General features: G+C 49.0%; 1 protein-coding gene across 1 annotated transcript; it reads left to right on the top strand.

Annotated features, from left to right (window-relative positions):
- The first annotated feature begins 411 nt into the window (after positions 1–411).
- Positions 412–13,698, top strand: LOC138489224 (tubulin alpha-1A chain-like). The gene is made up of 4 exons (XM_069616902.1): positions 412–471; positions 7,339–7,561; positions 8,212–8,360; positions 12,649–13,698. Exons 1-4 carry the CDS (start codon positions 469–471, stop codon positions 13,627–13,629), a joined length of 1,356 nt encoding a protein of 451 aa, XP_069473003.1. The 5' UTR covers positions 412–468; the 3' UTR covers positions 13,630–13,698.
- The last annotated feature ends 1,757 nt before the right edge of the window (positions 13,699–15,455 follow it).

Below are 15,455 nucleotides of genomic sequence, written 5' to 3'. Positions count from 1 at the left end.
TTGCAGGCTCTGTGGATCTCTGTGCCCCACCCCCCTCCGGCCCTGTCTGTTTGGAGTCTCCAGGTCTCCAATCCTGATACTGGTCTGTTTGAGGCACCCTGTCCTCACACAGTGCTGTGTTTGGGGGTTTCCATGACCCTGGAGGAGTATGTTTGCAGGCTCTGTGGGTCTCTTTGCGGTACCCCCCTCCCCCGTCAGTCTGTTTGGAGTCTCCAGGTGACCGATCCTGACACCGGTCTGTCTGTTTGGGCTATCCCGCCCTCACACTGCTGTGTTTGCAGTCTCCTGGGCCGCGCTGCCGGGGCGCACCTGTTGCCTGGAGCCAGGCGGCACGCCGTCTCCCTGCCTCTGGTAACTAACAACACGAGGGCTGCAGGTATAAGAAGGGGGTCGGGAGCAGGCAGGCAGGGAGCCAACCTTCGTCCTCCGAGTCATAGCTGTCGGATCGACGAGTTCAGGACCTCCAACATGGTGAGTATTGCGCGTTCTGCACAAGCCTGCTTACCTATGCCTGTACCCGGCAGTACTCGTCGCTTCCCTGCATTCTAGTAGCGCCCACATCCTGCGCTGCATCGGTTGCGCCTGCCCTTGTCTTTACTTGTGAGCACCTGCCTGTACCTGCCAGTACCTCCGGCTCCAGACGTGTGTACATGTCTCTACGGATTGCACACACCTGGCTGCATCGGGTGGTACCTGCCGCGGCTGTTTGCATGGAGCCAGAGACGTTTTTTATGGGAGGGCAAAAGCGGCACTTGCCCCCCCGCAAGGCTGCCTGAGCTAAAGAAGTACGATTCCTTTGTCCACCAGACTTAAATAGCACACGTCAGGATATTTTATGCATGCTGCTGAGGCTCTAAACCTGTTGCCTGTCTGTTTTGGCAAGTACATTCTGCCTCGATCAATTCATCATGTAATGCTCTCTGTGTTCACTGTGGTATATATAGTCTGTGTGTTCCTTGCGGCACAACTCCTGTAGCATTCCTTCCTTCCTGAGGGAATTATGTTGATCATGTGCAATAGCCACATTTGAAATGCACATTGGTAAATTGAGTGCCGCAATGGTTCAGAAGTTAGCTCAGTGTGTTAACTACTCATTGCAGAGATATGTGTTCCTATGCAAGATTAGAATAGCACATTCCTGTAAGGCTGGCTGAGCCTTTCCTATGTCTGAAGTTTATAAACCTGCCTGCATATGTACTTGGTCATGCAGCACAACAGGTGCTATTATCAGTAATTTATCTACACCTGATAGAGGGCTGCTATAAAAACAAACCTGTCATCCTTATGGTGAAGGTCTAGAAATTGGTTTGTTCAGATGGGGTGCTGTAAAACCTATGCAAACACCTCCAGCAATGAGCATAAACTGTTAGTCCAAGAGATGAATAAGTATTCAAATTTGGAACCAAAGCTTTCATGCCTGTATCCTGGCTTTGCCAGCAGACAATACAGTGATCCTGGACAAATCATCTAATATCTCGTACATTACTGTACTGTCTCTGTCAAGTTTGCCTTCTTGCATGCTGGTGGCATCGTTTAGCCCATTACTTGATCTATCTTCTTATGTAGGCCATTTGAGTGGAAGGGGTGGTAGACAGAAGGGAACGGACCAGATGGAGCAGGAATTGGGCAAGCATATTTTAAAGTTTGCTCGTTTGACATGAAAAAACGCTTTGCATTTTTGTAAAAGTCAAAGGTTTTTCTGCAAGTTTATAAATGACAATTTCATAAGCCAGTGTTTTGGAACTATGTAAAGCTTTAAAATACAAAAGACCAACCTAGATTAAATTTGTTACATCACATTAATTGGTACGCTGGTACGTATATACTTCTCTTGATGATGGAGAGAATGAAGCTCTTACACCCTTCTATAATATTTTGTTATTATAAATGGTCATGTTTGGTAATGTGATTGGTGTACTTTCCAAGTCAGTTTTATAAAATGAGATTATTTTAGTTCATGGTAAGAACTGGCAATGAAAGTGTTCAAATGCAGAAATTGCCAAGTTGGCATAAATCCCAACTTCAGCCCTAAACCAGTGTGTGTAATGCTGGGCATCTCATTTAATCTTGTATTGCCCAGCCTCTCAGAAATTGCCAGTCCCTAAACCTTTCAAAATTGTCAGCCCTTGAGAGATATTGCCTTCTCAGTGTATGATCTTCAAAACAGCCTCACCCATGGCTTCATTGGCTATAGTGTTGCTTCCACTATAATAGTGAGCATTGATATATTGCACACCACAGCACTTGTTCCTTTGATCTCTAATGGCAACACTATTTGAAAACCATGTCCCACTTATAATCTGTCTGTCTGGATAGAGACACCTTCCTGGTAGCTTCTAATCGGCATCCACTATCCATGCTCTGCTATGTGTAGCTTTCTCCTTCCTACCAATTGGTCTCCTCTATCCATGCTTGAGCACGTTTGCGTTCTGTGAGGCAGCACATATGAGTTCTCTCTCTATTCTGAGTTACATGTACCTTTTACATACAGGCCTGCATTAATACTACAGGCTGCATACCTTCCCGGATGATATTGATAAAAAGTATCTTTTTTCTATACTAGAAGAGAAGTAACATCTTCGTAGATTGCTAACGTTGGCCTTCAAATGGTACTTGTTTATCATTCTGATCAGAGCAAGAATGAAGTGGGTAAAGGGACTTAAAGGGAGTAAACATGCTTACTTTTACATGCTGCGAGTCAGCATATCAACCTATGGGTTGTGATTGCGGTGTGGGGGGGTGGGGTTGAGGGAGCGGTGCAGATATTCTTGATCACTTAATTCCTTTGGTTTGGTGGAGCGGGGCCCCAAATATGTCCGTGCCCAGGGCATCAAAAGTGCCTAAGATGGCCCTGCATGTAGCTTGTGCATTCATGCCTGCCTGCACATGCCGGTCTAATGTAACTTTCTGTGTGTACATGTAACTGCCTGTCTCTGCTTTCCGCCACCTGTAGATCTTTCCCACGCTGCCTGTTGTACCACTGCTTCGGTTCTCCTCTTTCTCTACCTACGTCCGCCTGCCTGCTTGCATCTGCAGAACCTCCAGTCTACCTGCACCTCCCTGTGGCTGCCTGTCTCCCCTGCTACCTGCTAAATCTGCCTATCTCGATGGAGCTCTTCTGCTCTGCCTGTATGCCTTCCGCTGCTGCCTGGCTGTATCTGCCTGTCATTCTGTAGATCTTCCAGTCTACCTGTGCCCCCCAGTCTCCATTGCTCTCTGGCGGCTGTACATGCCTGTCATACTATAGACTTCAAAGCCTACCTGTACCTCACTGTGTCTGCCTGTCCCCGCCTATCTGTCTTTATGTAACGCTTCCACTCTGCCTGTATGCCTTCCACTGCTACCTGGCTGTACTTGCCTGGCAGTCTGTGGAATTTCCAGTCTACCTGCACATCTGTGTCTGCCTGTCTCCCCTGCTGCTTGGCTGTACTTGCTTGGCAGTCTGTAAATCTCCCACTGTGCTCCATATTTCAGTGTCTGCCTGTCTCCCCTGCTGCCTGGCTGTTCATGCCTGTAATTCTATAGACTTCAAAGTCTACCTGTACCTCTCTGTGTCTGCCTATACCTCTCTGCCTGCCTCCCCTGCTGCCTGGCTAAATCTGCCTGTCTCGATGTAGCTCTTCCACTCTGCCTGTATGTCTGGATGTATCTGCCTGTCATTCTGTAGATCTTCCAGTCCACCTGTGCCCCCGTCTCCATTGCTCTCTGGCGGCTGTACATGCCTGTCATTCTATGGACTTCAAAGTCTACCTGTACCTCTCTGTGTCTGCCTGTGCCCGTCTGTCTCTCTTTATGTAACTCTTCCACTCTGCCTGTATGCCTTCCACTGCTGTCTGGCTGTACTTGCCTCTCATTCTGTAGAACTTCCAGTCTACCTGCACCTCTATGTGTCTGCCTGTCTCCCCTGCTGCCTGGCTGTACTTGCCTGGCAGTCTGTACATCTTCCACTGTGCTCCATATTTCAGTGTCTGCCTGTCTCCCCTGCTGCCTGACTGTACTTGCCTGGCAGTGGCAGTCTGTAAATCTACCACTGTGTCTCAATTTTTCAGTGTCTGCCTGTCTCCCCTGCTGCCTGACTGTACTTGCCTGGCAGTGGCAGTCTGTAAATCTACCACTGTGTCTCAGTTTTTCAGTGTCTGCCTGTCTCCCCTGCTGCCTGGCTGTACTTGCCTGGCAGTCTGTAGAACGTCCAGTCTACCTGCACCTCTATGTGTCTGCCCGTCTCCCCTGCTGCCTGGCTGTACTTGCCTCTCATTCTGTAGAACTTCCAGTCTACCTGCACCTCTATATGTCTGCCCGTCTCCCCTGTAGCCTAGCTGTACTTGCCCGGCAGTCTGTAAATCTCCCACTGTGCTCCATATTTCAGTGTCTGCCTGTCTCCCCTGCTGTCTGGCTGTACTTGCCTCTAATTCTGTAGAACTTCCAGTCTACCTGCACCTCTATGTGTCTGCCTGTCTCCCCTGCTGTCTGGCTGTACTTGCCTCTAATTCTGTAGAACTTCCCGTCTACCTGCACCTCTATATGTCTGCCTGTCTCCCCTGTAGCCTAGCTGTACTTGCCTGGCAGTCTGTAAATCTCCCACTGTGACTCCATAGTTCAGTGTCTGCCTGTCTCCCCTGCTGCCTGGCTGTACTTGCCCAGCAGTCTGTAAATGTACCAGTGCTCCATATTTCAATGTCTGCCTGTGTCCCCTGCTGCCTGGCTGTGTCTGCCTGTCTTGATGCAGCTCTTACGCTCTTCATGCACCTCGATGGCCTGTACGCCATTGCTGACTAAATGTACTTGCCTGCCCCAGGCATTTTCTGGTTACCCCCAAGCATAAGAATCTCGCCCCAGGACTCTCCGGGCTCCCTACAAAGTTCGCTCAACGAGTTCATATGTGGAGGGAGCAGTTTATAACCACAATAAATAGATTATTAAAAGGTAGCTTTAGGCACGTTATACAGTTGTCTTTTTACTCAGTTCACAGCAGTCAGGGGTCAAGTCCTAAAAAACGTGGGGGACTCTTTACGATACCAATTGACTGGTGTCAGCAGAAATTAGCATATCAAGGTGCCCCCTGAAAAAAGCGGGGGTGGGGGGACTCTGTCCACCTGCGGGTACCCTCGACTTGAGCCCTGGTAGGGTTGTTCAGAATGGTTGCAAGCACTCAGCAGATGGGTGACTGAGACACAGATGGATTTGCCCAGGATCACACAGTGTGGCTACTCAGGAAATCCAGGGTTAGAATCGAGAAGTTGCTTCATAGTCTGCAATTTAAGAACCAGACCACATCTCTAGCATGAAAGCACACGTCCAGGAAGCTAGATCTTCTACACACGACCACACTCTCCACCCCACCACATCTCCACCAAACCAAATCTGCTAGACCACATCTCCTCCACAGACCACCAGTTCCCTCTTTCAGACCACAACTCCTACACTAGACCACATCTCCACTAGACCCCATGTCCACTATAGACCACCATAGAGCACCGTTCTCCTCTCCAGATCCCATTTCCTCCACAGACCACCAAACTCCTCCTTCAGACCACATCTCCTCCATTAGACCACGTCTCCACTAGACCCCATCTATTCCACAGACCACCATTCTCCTCTCTGGACCCCATCTCCTCTACCAGACCCCATTTCATCCACAGACCACCAGCCTCCTCCAAGAGGAAGCATCTCCTAGGGTGTACCGCATCTCCAACAGACTCCATCACCTCCACTGTCACCAGTATTCTCAATTGCCACGCCCCCGATCCACTCCACCACACCACCTCTGCAGACCCCTTCTCCTCATGTAGAACTGCTGTGGGCAAACTGAACTTCTGGTGTGTTTTTGTTTCATTTTCTCTGCCCCCAGGCCAGCTAATGTGTTTCTATCTTGGACAAAACACAACCCTTCCCACTGAGAGCAAAGACACTGAGAGGGAAGTATACGGCAGCAGGTAGAAGAGATCTGCGCATGTGCGTGTCTGCTTTCTCTGCCTGTGTACTACCCTGCCGCAGTCAGCCAGAGTGACTGACAGGCCTTGCAAAGGCAGAGAGCAAGCCGGGCTACTCACAGAGGTTGGAGAGCTCAGCTGTGACCGAGGCAGTGGGGGAGGGGGTCTGGGAGGGCACGCGCCTTAGAGTCCGCTTGAATAGCTCAGCCCGAGCTTTCATTTCCGGGGCACATTCGGGTGCTCCTGGGAGCTGCTGCTCTTGCTTGGATGAGAGGCTCTCATTCTGTTTCGCTCGGGGGAACCCCGTCTGTGCTGCAGACTAAGTGCCAAGGGTTCAGCCTCCTGCCCACACAGTCTGCACCCCCCTCACAAATTATCGACTCTGACATTGAGTAACTCCGGGGACTTAGCAGTGTGTTTGCTTGGGGAGGTCAGGGCATTGGGCGGTGGCTATTTTGAACTTCCATGCACTCTTAAATTCTGGGTCTTTGGGGCAAGTTGTGAGGTTGAAGGTTGAGTGACGCGGCAGGGACGACTCTCCCCTAATGGCAGGGCATTTCCACCAACCTAAGAGGGTGGGCACCCGACCATGCCTTGCCTGTGTTGGGATATCGTATTCCAAGGAGCACCACTAAGTCATAACACTGGTGCTTTGAACCCATCTGCTACAGGAAGCCTGTCAGACACCGAATCGGGTGTTGGTGGGTGTGTGTTTAGAGCTATATAATATGCCTTTCCTAGTGTGAGCTCTTTCTGTACATAAACCTAGCTCTGCAGACTGTATAGGGCTGAGAGAGAGGAAAATGAGGAACAAGATTAAACCATGATGGGATAAGGAGTGATGAGAACTACTGAGGAAAGAGAGCTCCGTTAAGGAACAAGGAGAAAGGCTAAGGAGCTACAGGAGTTAAAGAGTGGAGAGAAGGACTAAGAAGTGAGTGTATTTAAGGAGTGAGGAGAAAGTCTGAGGAAAGAGGGCTCCGTTAAGGAGAAGGGCTAAGGAGAGCAAGTGTGGTTAAGTGAGGGCAAAGGCTTAGGAATGTGAGGTTGGTTGTGGAGTGAGAAGAAAGGCTAAGGAGCTACAGGAGTTAAAGAGTGAAGAGAAAGGCTAAGAACCGAGAGTGTATTTAAGGAGTCAGGAGAAAGGCTAAGGAGCGAGAGGGTTTTAAAGAAGGGAGAAGAAAGGCTAAGGAGATTGAGAGTATTAAATAGTGAGGGAGAAAGTCTAAGGCACGAAAGAAAGATTAAAGAGTCAGAAAAAATGCTTAGGAGTGAGACGAGGGAGATTACGGTGTAGGCGAATGGCTCATAGCACCCTGATATGTTACCCTAAATCCCCTCTGTAGACATATGTTCTTCCTTTTCCTGCAGCCTGTTCTCCAACAAACTCTTCCTTTCTCCTCCACAGCGTGAGTGTATTTCAGTCCACGTTGGTCAGGCCGGAGTCCAGATTGGCAATGCCTGCTGGGAGCTGTATTGTCTGGAGCATGGCATCCAGCCGGACGGACAGATGCCCAGTGACAAGACCATTGGGGGCGGTGACGACTCCTTCAACACCTTCTTCAGTGAGACCGGGGCCGGGAAGCACGTGCCCAGGGCTGTCTTTGTGGATCTGGAGCCTACAGTGATTGGTGAGTAACAGAATTTCGGGATTCTTAGCAGGTACTAGAGTATATGGTGTATTAACTGTCCAGATCTAAAACCCAGACTTATTGGTAAGCAGCATCATCTGGTTTAATTGGCGCATCTCAGGAAGCCACCAAAAGTCTGTTTTTTTATATCAACGTGGACAATGCAGTCTTCTGCTGGTCCTCAATAATCCATTGTCCTTGTAGATAGAAGGCCTTGAAGACCCATCGAGTGTCCCCCTGACCTTCACTGTGTTTATAGTACAAACACAGGCTCTGGGGCTACACAGTCTTCTTTAGGCTTTTATAGTCCTTCTTTCATGGCTGTGAAGAAGGGAAGGTCTTAAAGTGAGGTGTACTCACCTCTTCCACACATGCCCTTGTCCATCAGCTGGCCAGAGTATGCGCCCTGTTCGCCCCTTGTTCCATAAACTGTCCAGCCCAGATTCCGTAGCCCTGACCGATTCAACACAGGCAGGATGAAGTAGGATTTTGCATTTGCTTACGGAGGGACTGAAGGACTTGCTATCCTTTTGCTCATTCGAGTCTAGATGATGTCACAAGCTGAGGGAGATTCTGTACCTCAAGGATAAGAAGAATTCTGAGAAGGCTGTACAATGAACCCTTTCTGTTTTCAAATGTTTTTTTCGCAGATGAGGTCCGCACAGGTACCTACCGTCAACTCTTCCACCCAGAACAGCTCATCACGGGCAAGGAAGATGCTGCCAACAACTACGCCCGCGGACACTACACCATTGGCAAGGAGATCATCGACCTCGTGCTGGACCGGATCCGGAAGCTGGTAGGCACTCTTCTGGTTGTTTTATACACCAACCTTGCTGCCTTTTGGGTAGATAGGATCTGCCTTTCTCTTTTGATGATCCAAGGAGAATCCATGGAGCCAATTGTCCATCCACATGCCTGCTAATACAAGGGCTGGTGTCTTCAGCCAGTGTGGGCTGGCATTTACAGTCATTATGGGCTAGTGCCTACCATCAGTATTAAATGGTATCTACAGTCCAGGTAGGACAGCGCCTGCCACCATTGCAGGCTGGTGTCCACATCAAGCAGCTGTTTATTGCCAGTGTGGTCTGGGATAGTCAGTCGGTGTGGGTTGACATGGGAGCAGTGTCTGCTTCCTGGGTAAAATACCACAAAGCATGTTACCACAACCTTCAAAACCAATATTGGGAGCAGATCAGGCTCTTCTGATCGGGGACAAGAAGATATTTCCGAACCCTGGGCAGTGACCCTCTTAGGGAGATGGGCAGGGATCATTGGACACCCCTGGGAAAGTGGAGCTGGTGCCATCGCCCTCACCAAAGAGAGAATGATTTGGCTGTGAGGGCATCAAGCACCCGAGAAGAAGGCTGGGGCTGGGGGAGGCAGGAGGAGCATGATTGGGGCAAAGACAGTACAAAACATCTAACAGCAAAACGCACACAAAGGGAGAGTGGGTGGGAGCAGGAACAGCGTTGGCGGGTTCATGTCCCACAGGAATATCACCGTTACTTACATTGTGCCCTGGTATCTACAGACAATTTGGGCTGATGTCTACATTTGTCACGGGCCAATTACAGCAAGTGTTGGTGGATATGCTGGGTCAGCGTGAATTCTCCCTGCAATCAGGCTGGGCTGCCATCTGTTGGCAGCGTGGGCTGGTGTCGACAGCCAATTTGGGAAAGTGTTGCCTACAATCCGTCTTCTAGCAGTCAGCTGGACCTTTTCTTTAGCATTCAGGCCGGCAGTCAACACTCAGGTGCAATGATCACGTGGGCAGCCAACCATTTTGTGCAATTTGTTCGAAGCCAGACAGCCATTGTGTTCAATATTAAATCAACTGGAGAGCCATGTTGTGCACTCTTAAGACAGTCATAGCCTCCTCGTTGTCAACCTCTGCCCTTCAGGGTTAGGAGATTGCTCAGTCTGTGGCTCTCTGTCTGTCCTCTTCAGTTAAGGGTACACACACACATGGCCATCTCTGCAGCTCCATCTAGGCATATATTTTGGGACCTCAGTTCCATAAGCGCCCATACAGAGTGCCCTTTTTCTATTCTTGTATATGATGGGCCAAAACACAACGTAGTCTTCAGAAAAGAGTGTCAAAACACTGGAGAACAGGAAGGGTTAACATACGAGGAATTAATCAATATCTTCTTCAAAATAAGAGGCTGAGAGGAGACATGAATTTTTAATGCGGAGTAATCAACCAGAAACACGAGGAGGCCTGCATGTGTTATGTAGCAAATACTCATACTAGAAGGAGCGGTTTTAAAATAGAAGAATACACATTGTGGTTAGTTGCAAGGCCTCCTTCCGAGGCATCTGAGCAGATGCTGATGCCAGTTCATTGGGCACTTCTCGCTGCTGCGAGACGTTAAAAAAATCTCGCCACAGTAGGGCATTAGTGCAGCAGTGCTTCCTGTGCCACAGCAGGGGTTGGGCATGATGAACTGTGGATCCTGGGGGATTCGTGTAGAGATAAGGTGTGGGCACGATGATCCAGGCGGTTCTGGCGCATTAGTGTAGGGATGGGGGTTGGGCATGATGAATCTGGGAGTCCTGGTGCATTAGTGTAGGGATGGAGGCTGGGCATGATGAATCTGGGAGTCCTGGTGCATTAGTGTAGGGATGGGGGTAGGGCACGATGAATCTGGGAGTCCTGGTGCATTAGTGTAGGGATGGGGGTTGGGCACGATGAATCTGGGAGTCCTGGTGCATTAGTGTAGGGATGGGGGTTGGGCATGATGAATCTGGGAGTCCTCGTGCATTAGTTTAGGGATGGGGGTTGGGCACAATAAATCTGGAAGTCCTGGTGCATTAGTGTAGGGATGGGGGTTGGGCACGATGAATCTGGGAGACCTGGTGCATTAGTGTAGGGATGGGGGTTGGGCACGATGAATCTGGGAGTCCTGGTGCATTAGTGTAGGGATGGGGGTTGGGTGCAATGATCCAAGGGGTTCTGCGGCATGAGTGAGGGGATGGGGTTGGGCCCGATGATCCAGGTGGTTCTGGGGCATTAGTGTAGGGATGGGGCTTGGGCCTGAATATCCACGGGGTTCTAGGGCATTGGTGTAGAGATGGGGTTGAGCCTGATAATCAAGGGTTTCTTGCGAATTAGTGTATGGATGGGGGTGAGCCCGATGATCCAGGGGATTCCGGGGCATTAGTGTAGGGATGGGGTTGGGTGTGATGATCCAGGTGGTTCTGGGGCATTAGTGTAGGGCTTGGGCCTGAATATCCAGGGGTTTCTGGGGCATTAGTGTAGGGCTTGGGCTTGGGCCTGAATATCCAGGGGTTTCTGGGGCATTAGTGTAGGCATGGGTGTTGAGTCCGATGATCCAGGGATTTCTGGGGAATTAGTGTAGGCATGGGTGTTGAGCATGATCATCCAGGGGGTTCTGTGCATAGGGATTCAAGGAGAAGGGAAGGGGTTTGAGCCCGATGATCAAATGGGTTCTAGGGCATTGGTGTAGGGATGGGTGTTGGGCACAATGATCCAGGAGATTCCGGGGCATTAGTGTAGGGATGGGGTTGGGTGTGATGATCCAGGAGATTCCGGGGCATTAGTGTATGGATGGGGTTGGGTGCGATGATCCAGGGGTTTCTGGGGCATTAGTGTAGGGATGAGGTTGGGCGCGATGATCCAGGGGTTTCTGGGGCATTAGTGTAGGGATGAGGTTGAGCCTGATGATCCAATGGGTTCTAGGGCATTAGTGTAGGGATGGGAGCTGGGTGCAATGATCCAGGGAGTTCTAGGGCATTGGTGTAGGGGTGGGTGTTGGGCTCAATGATCCAGGAGATTCTGGGGCATTAGTGTAGGGATGGGGTTGGGTGCGGTGATCCTGGGGTTTCTGGGCAATTAGTGTAGGGATGGGGTTGAGCATGTGGGTAGGGATTCAGGGGATAGAAATGGTTGTTGAGCCTGATGATCCTTTGGGCTCTAAGGCGTTAGTTTATGGATGGGCGTTGGGCACAAATACTCTACTGTCCCTCCTGAGTGACACCATTCCCTGGGAGACGGTGGTGGGCCGCCCATCTAAGGAAAAGGGGACAGCAAGAGACTCTAACCCTGTCTACTCTAGGCACTTATTTTGAGAAAAGACGCCAACTGTGATAGATTTCCCAACTAGTAATATGTTAAAAAACAGTATCAAGCTGAGTCCTTTACTCTCAACACATCTGTGTACTGTAGTGAAAAGATGACCACCTGGGTCCTAAAACGCAAGGTGAACATTCCAGACACCTTCTGGGTATCTCGCTCACAGGGAGACAGTGATTTTCTGAGCACCTTTAGAATTCAAAGGATTCTTTCTTATATGTGTTACTGACAAGGAAGGATGTTTAACAGAATCGAGGAATCCACTAGGCCTCTGTATTGTCTTTAGTCCAGGGTGTTTTGTGGCATTAGGGTAGGGGTGGAGGTTGTGTGCGATGATCCAAGAAGCTGCAGTACCTTAGTACACCAATGCTTCCTACACCATAACATGGGTCTGACACGATGATCCAGGGAGTCCTTGTACTTTAATGCAGTGATGGGGTCACACACATGGATCCTCAACCGCACCACAGGTTGTAAACCAAAATCCATTGGGGTTTTAGGTAATTTGTGCAGTAATGATGGGTAAAAACAATGATCTGTGGGGGGTTCCAATTACAGTGATGGATGTTGGATGGGGGTTTGAAACAATGTTCTAAGGGGTCCTAGTAGATTAGTGAGGGGACAGGGAAGATCCAGGAGGATCCTAGTACATCAGTACAGTGATGGGTGAGGCATGCAGCAGGTGGTTGGACACCACGCTCTGGTGTTTCCTAGTACATTACTACACCGATGGTTACTGAATGCCGCCAGGTGTTGGACACAATGTTCTGAGGGGGTCTTAGTACATAAGTATGGGGATGGTGGTGGCAAGAAGCAGGACGTTGAACACAATGCATTGAGGGATCTCAGTACAATGGTCTCTTTTCACTTGCTTCCTTTTTATGGTTTCCTGGCATTGGCTTGGATAATAACTCTGTCTAAACCTACTGTGCTGCACCTTCGTGTTCTTGCCCTGATATTAACTGCCAACTCTCACTCACTTCCACAGGCTGACCAGTGCACTGGCCTCCAGGGTTTCCTCATCTTCCACAGCTTTGGTGGAGGCACCGGCTCAGGCTTCACCTCCCTGCTGATGGAGCGCCTCTCTGTTGACTATGGAAAGAAGTCCAAGCTTGAATTCGCCATCTACCCAGCGCCACAGATCTCCACCGCTGTTGTTGAGCCCTACAATGCGATCCTGACCACCCACACCACGCTGGAGCACTCTGACTGCGCCTTCATGGTGGACAATGAAGCCATCTATGACATCTGCCGCAGGAACCTGGACATTGAGCGCCCAACCTACACCAACCTCAACCGTTTGATAGGCCAGATTGTGTCATCCATCACAGCCTCCCTCCGGTTTGATGGTGCCCTGAATGTAGATCTCACAGAATTCCAGACCAACTTGGTGCCCTACCCTCGTATCCACTTCCCCCTGGCCACATATGCCCCGGTAATCTCTGCGGAGAAGGCCTACCATGAGCAGCTCTCCGTCTCGGAGATCACCAACGCCTGCTTTGAGCCAGCCAACCAGATGGTGAAATGTGACCCGCGGCACGGTAAATACATGGCTTGCTGCCTCTTGTACCGTGGTGATGTAGTGCCTAAGGACGTCAATGCTGCTATTGCAACAATCAAGACCAAGCGTACCATCCAGTTTGTGGACTGGTGCCCAACTGGTTTCAAAGTTGGCATCAACTACCAGCCTCCCACCGTAGTCCCTGGTGGTGACCTGGCCAAGGTGCAGCGCGCAGTCTGCATGTTGAGTAACACCACCGCCATTGCTGAGGCCTGGGCACGCCTGGATCACAAGTTTGACCTGATGTATGCCAAGCGTGCCTTTGTCCACTGGTACGTGGGTGAGGGGATGGAGGAAGGAGAGTTCTCTGAAGCCCGGGAGGACATGGCAGCTCTTGAGAAGGATTATGAGGAAGTGGGAACTGACAGCGTGGAAGGAGAGGGGGAGGAGGAAGGAGAAGAGTACTAAGACTGTTTATAATATGTTCTTCTTGCACTGATATGTTTAATAAACATCAAAGCTCTATTTTCAACAAAATATTTAAGTCATTTATATGTTTAGTGTTGAGTTTTTGTTTGAAATGAAATATGTAATTTGTGTGCTCAAGTCTGCTAAAAGTATTTTCTTTGGTCTCTTAAATTTGAATGTTGGGCCGCTCACTCTCTTGATCTCGAGGGGCCTTGCTGATCAGTAGACTGAGAAGAGAAGTCTGTTTGCTAGCAGAACGGTGCTTTGTTCACCCAAGGGAAAGGTTCAAAATTTAGACCTCATGTCAATCTCCGATTCTTCAATGCTATTGCCAGGGGCCAATGGGGAAATCCATCTCTGTGATGTTTGATCGCATGCGTGTTCGTATGGGATTTTTATCGTGGAAACCTAGTTGGAGAGTAACAGAGGTATGTACAATCAATGGGGAGTAAACATTGGTTGATCCAGACAGGGAGAGAAGGCCATAGAGAGGGTCTGGGGAGATGGGATCAGCCAAAAGGGCAAAGTTATTCTCCAGAAAGTGGAGCCTTCAAATCCATTCTATAGTCTACGAAGGAGGGAGGGAGCCGTCCTGATAGTTGCCAAAACATTGCTCCGGAGTCTGGCTGTACAGCTGGAGAAGGTTTCTTCTTTTCTCCTTGCATTTCTGTTTTCCAGCCTGTTGTTAACTTGGCTTGTTGTGCTGCAGTGGCCTGCAGAGACGGCGAGTCTTGAAGCTGGGTGCCCTGGCTGTCATGAAGGTGGTGCTTGAGTGTGATGTGATCAGCTGTTTCATCAAATAACGAAAGAAACGTGAAGAATGCTGGAAACCTTTCAGTGGGGTCTGGATGCCATCTGGGTCTCCTGTGAGGGGCACACTGGCGCCACCCAGGTGCAGAGGACAAGGGTTGGATGGTGGTTCTGAAATCTGAGAGCGTGATGAAAGACTTGATTTTGTGCAGAAGAGCCCACTGGTACCAAGCTGTTTAGGTTTTTCTGGTAATATGAGTCTTGAAAAGAGGTCAAAGTTGCTGATGAACAGACTACATGTGATGTTTGCCCTGGAGTTCGACACTGAACCCATCAAGACCAAGTTTTGTATTTGGTTATGTTTCGTGTCAAACGTTAACAAGGTGAATTCTGTTTTTTTTTCTTTTATATACAGTTATTAATTATAACCTTAATAAATCACGGATAAGTAAAACAATACATTTATAGTTAGTTACATCATCAAAACAGCTTGATGTTCCTCTAAGAGTAATAAACATACATATTAACAAAGATTTCTGAGAAATTGTAGCCCAAAGTCTTAATGCCCCAAAAATGAGAGGAGAATCCTCACAGTTCATAATGCTTGTCCACAAGTCTTCTTCCTTTACATTACCCCTTTGGGTTAATCTAAAATTAAGTGAACATTCCAAATGAAGGTTGTCAAACATAAGGCCTTGTGGGGTACATTTAAGGAGGCCTAAAGCAGAACCGCCCCCTACAACAACAAAAACTGCATTAGAATAATGCCACAAAACGGCTGTACCTTTCTTTTCCCAGGCACATGTGTGGCAAGCACTGTACACCAGAATGCCACCCAAAGAATGGCTCTGCACTGTCTTACTTTCAAATTAAATCAGCAGAAAATGGCCTACATGCAGAACGGCACCACATTTGCTGTTCTGTTTGCTGAATACTAAAGCTGGACACATGACATCAAAGACGGCTTTGCAATTATCCTGTATTCCATTTTAAAACATCACAAAAAGTCCACTTCATGGAAACACACCCCTGCGTGTGTATTTCATCAGATTGCCAAGAAATGAGGCAATACATTT

This window comes from Ambystoma mexicanum, chromosome 9, assembly GCF_040938575.1.
Source record: "Ambystoma mexicanum isolate Mex_15411 chromosome 9, UKY_AmexF1_1, whole genome shotgun sequence".
In the NCBI taxonomy this organism is placed as follows: domain Eukaryota; kingdom Metazoa; phylum Chordata; class Amphibia; order Caudata; family Ambystomatidae; genus Ambystoma; species Ambystoma mexicanum.
This window is presented reverse-complemented; position numbering and strand designations above follow the sequence as displayed.

What these genes read in the sequence shown, in the direction of transcription:
- LOC138489224 (XM_069616902.1), top strand. An exon ending in TCTGGAGCCTACAGTGATTG is followed by an intron (nt 7,562 to 8,211) that starts GTGAGTAACAGA and finishes TTTTTTTCGCAG; the next exon opens with ATGAGGTCCGCACAGGTACC. An exon ending in TGGACCGGATCCGGAAGCTG is followed by an intron (nt 8,361 to 12,648) that starts GTAGGCACTCTT and finishes TCACTTCCACAG; the next exon opens with GCTGACCAGTGCACTGGCCT.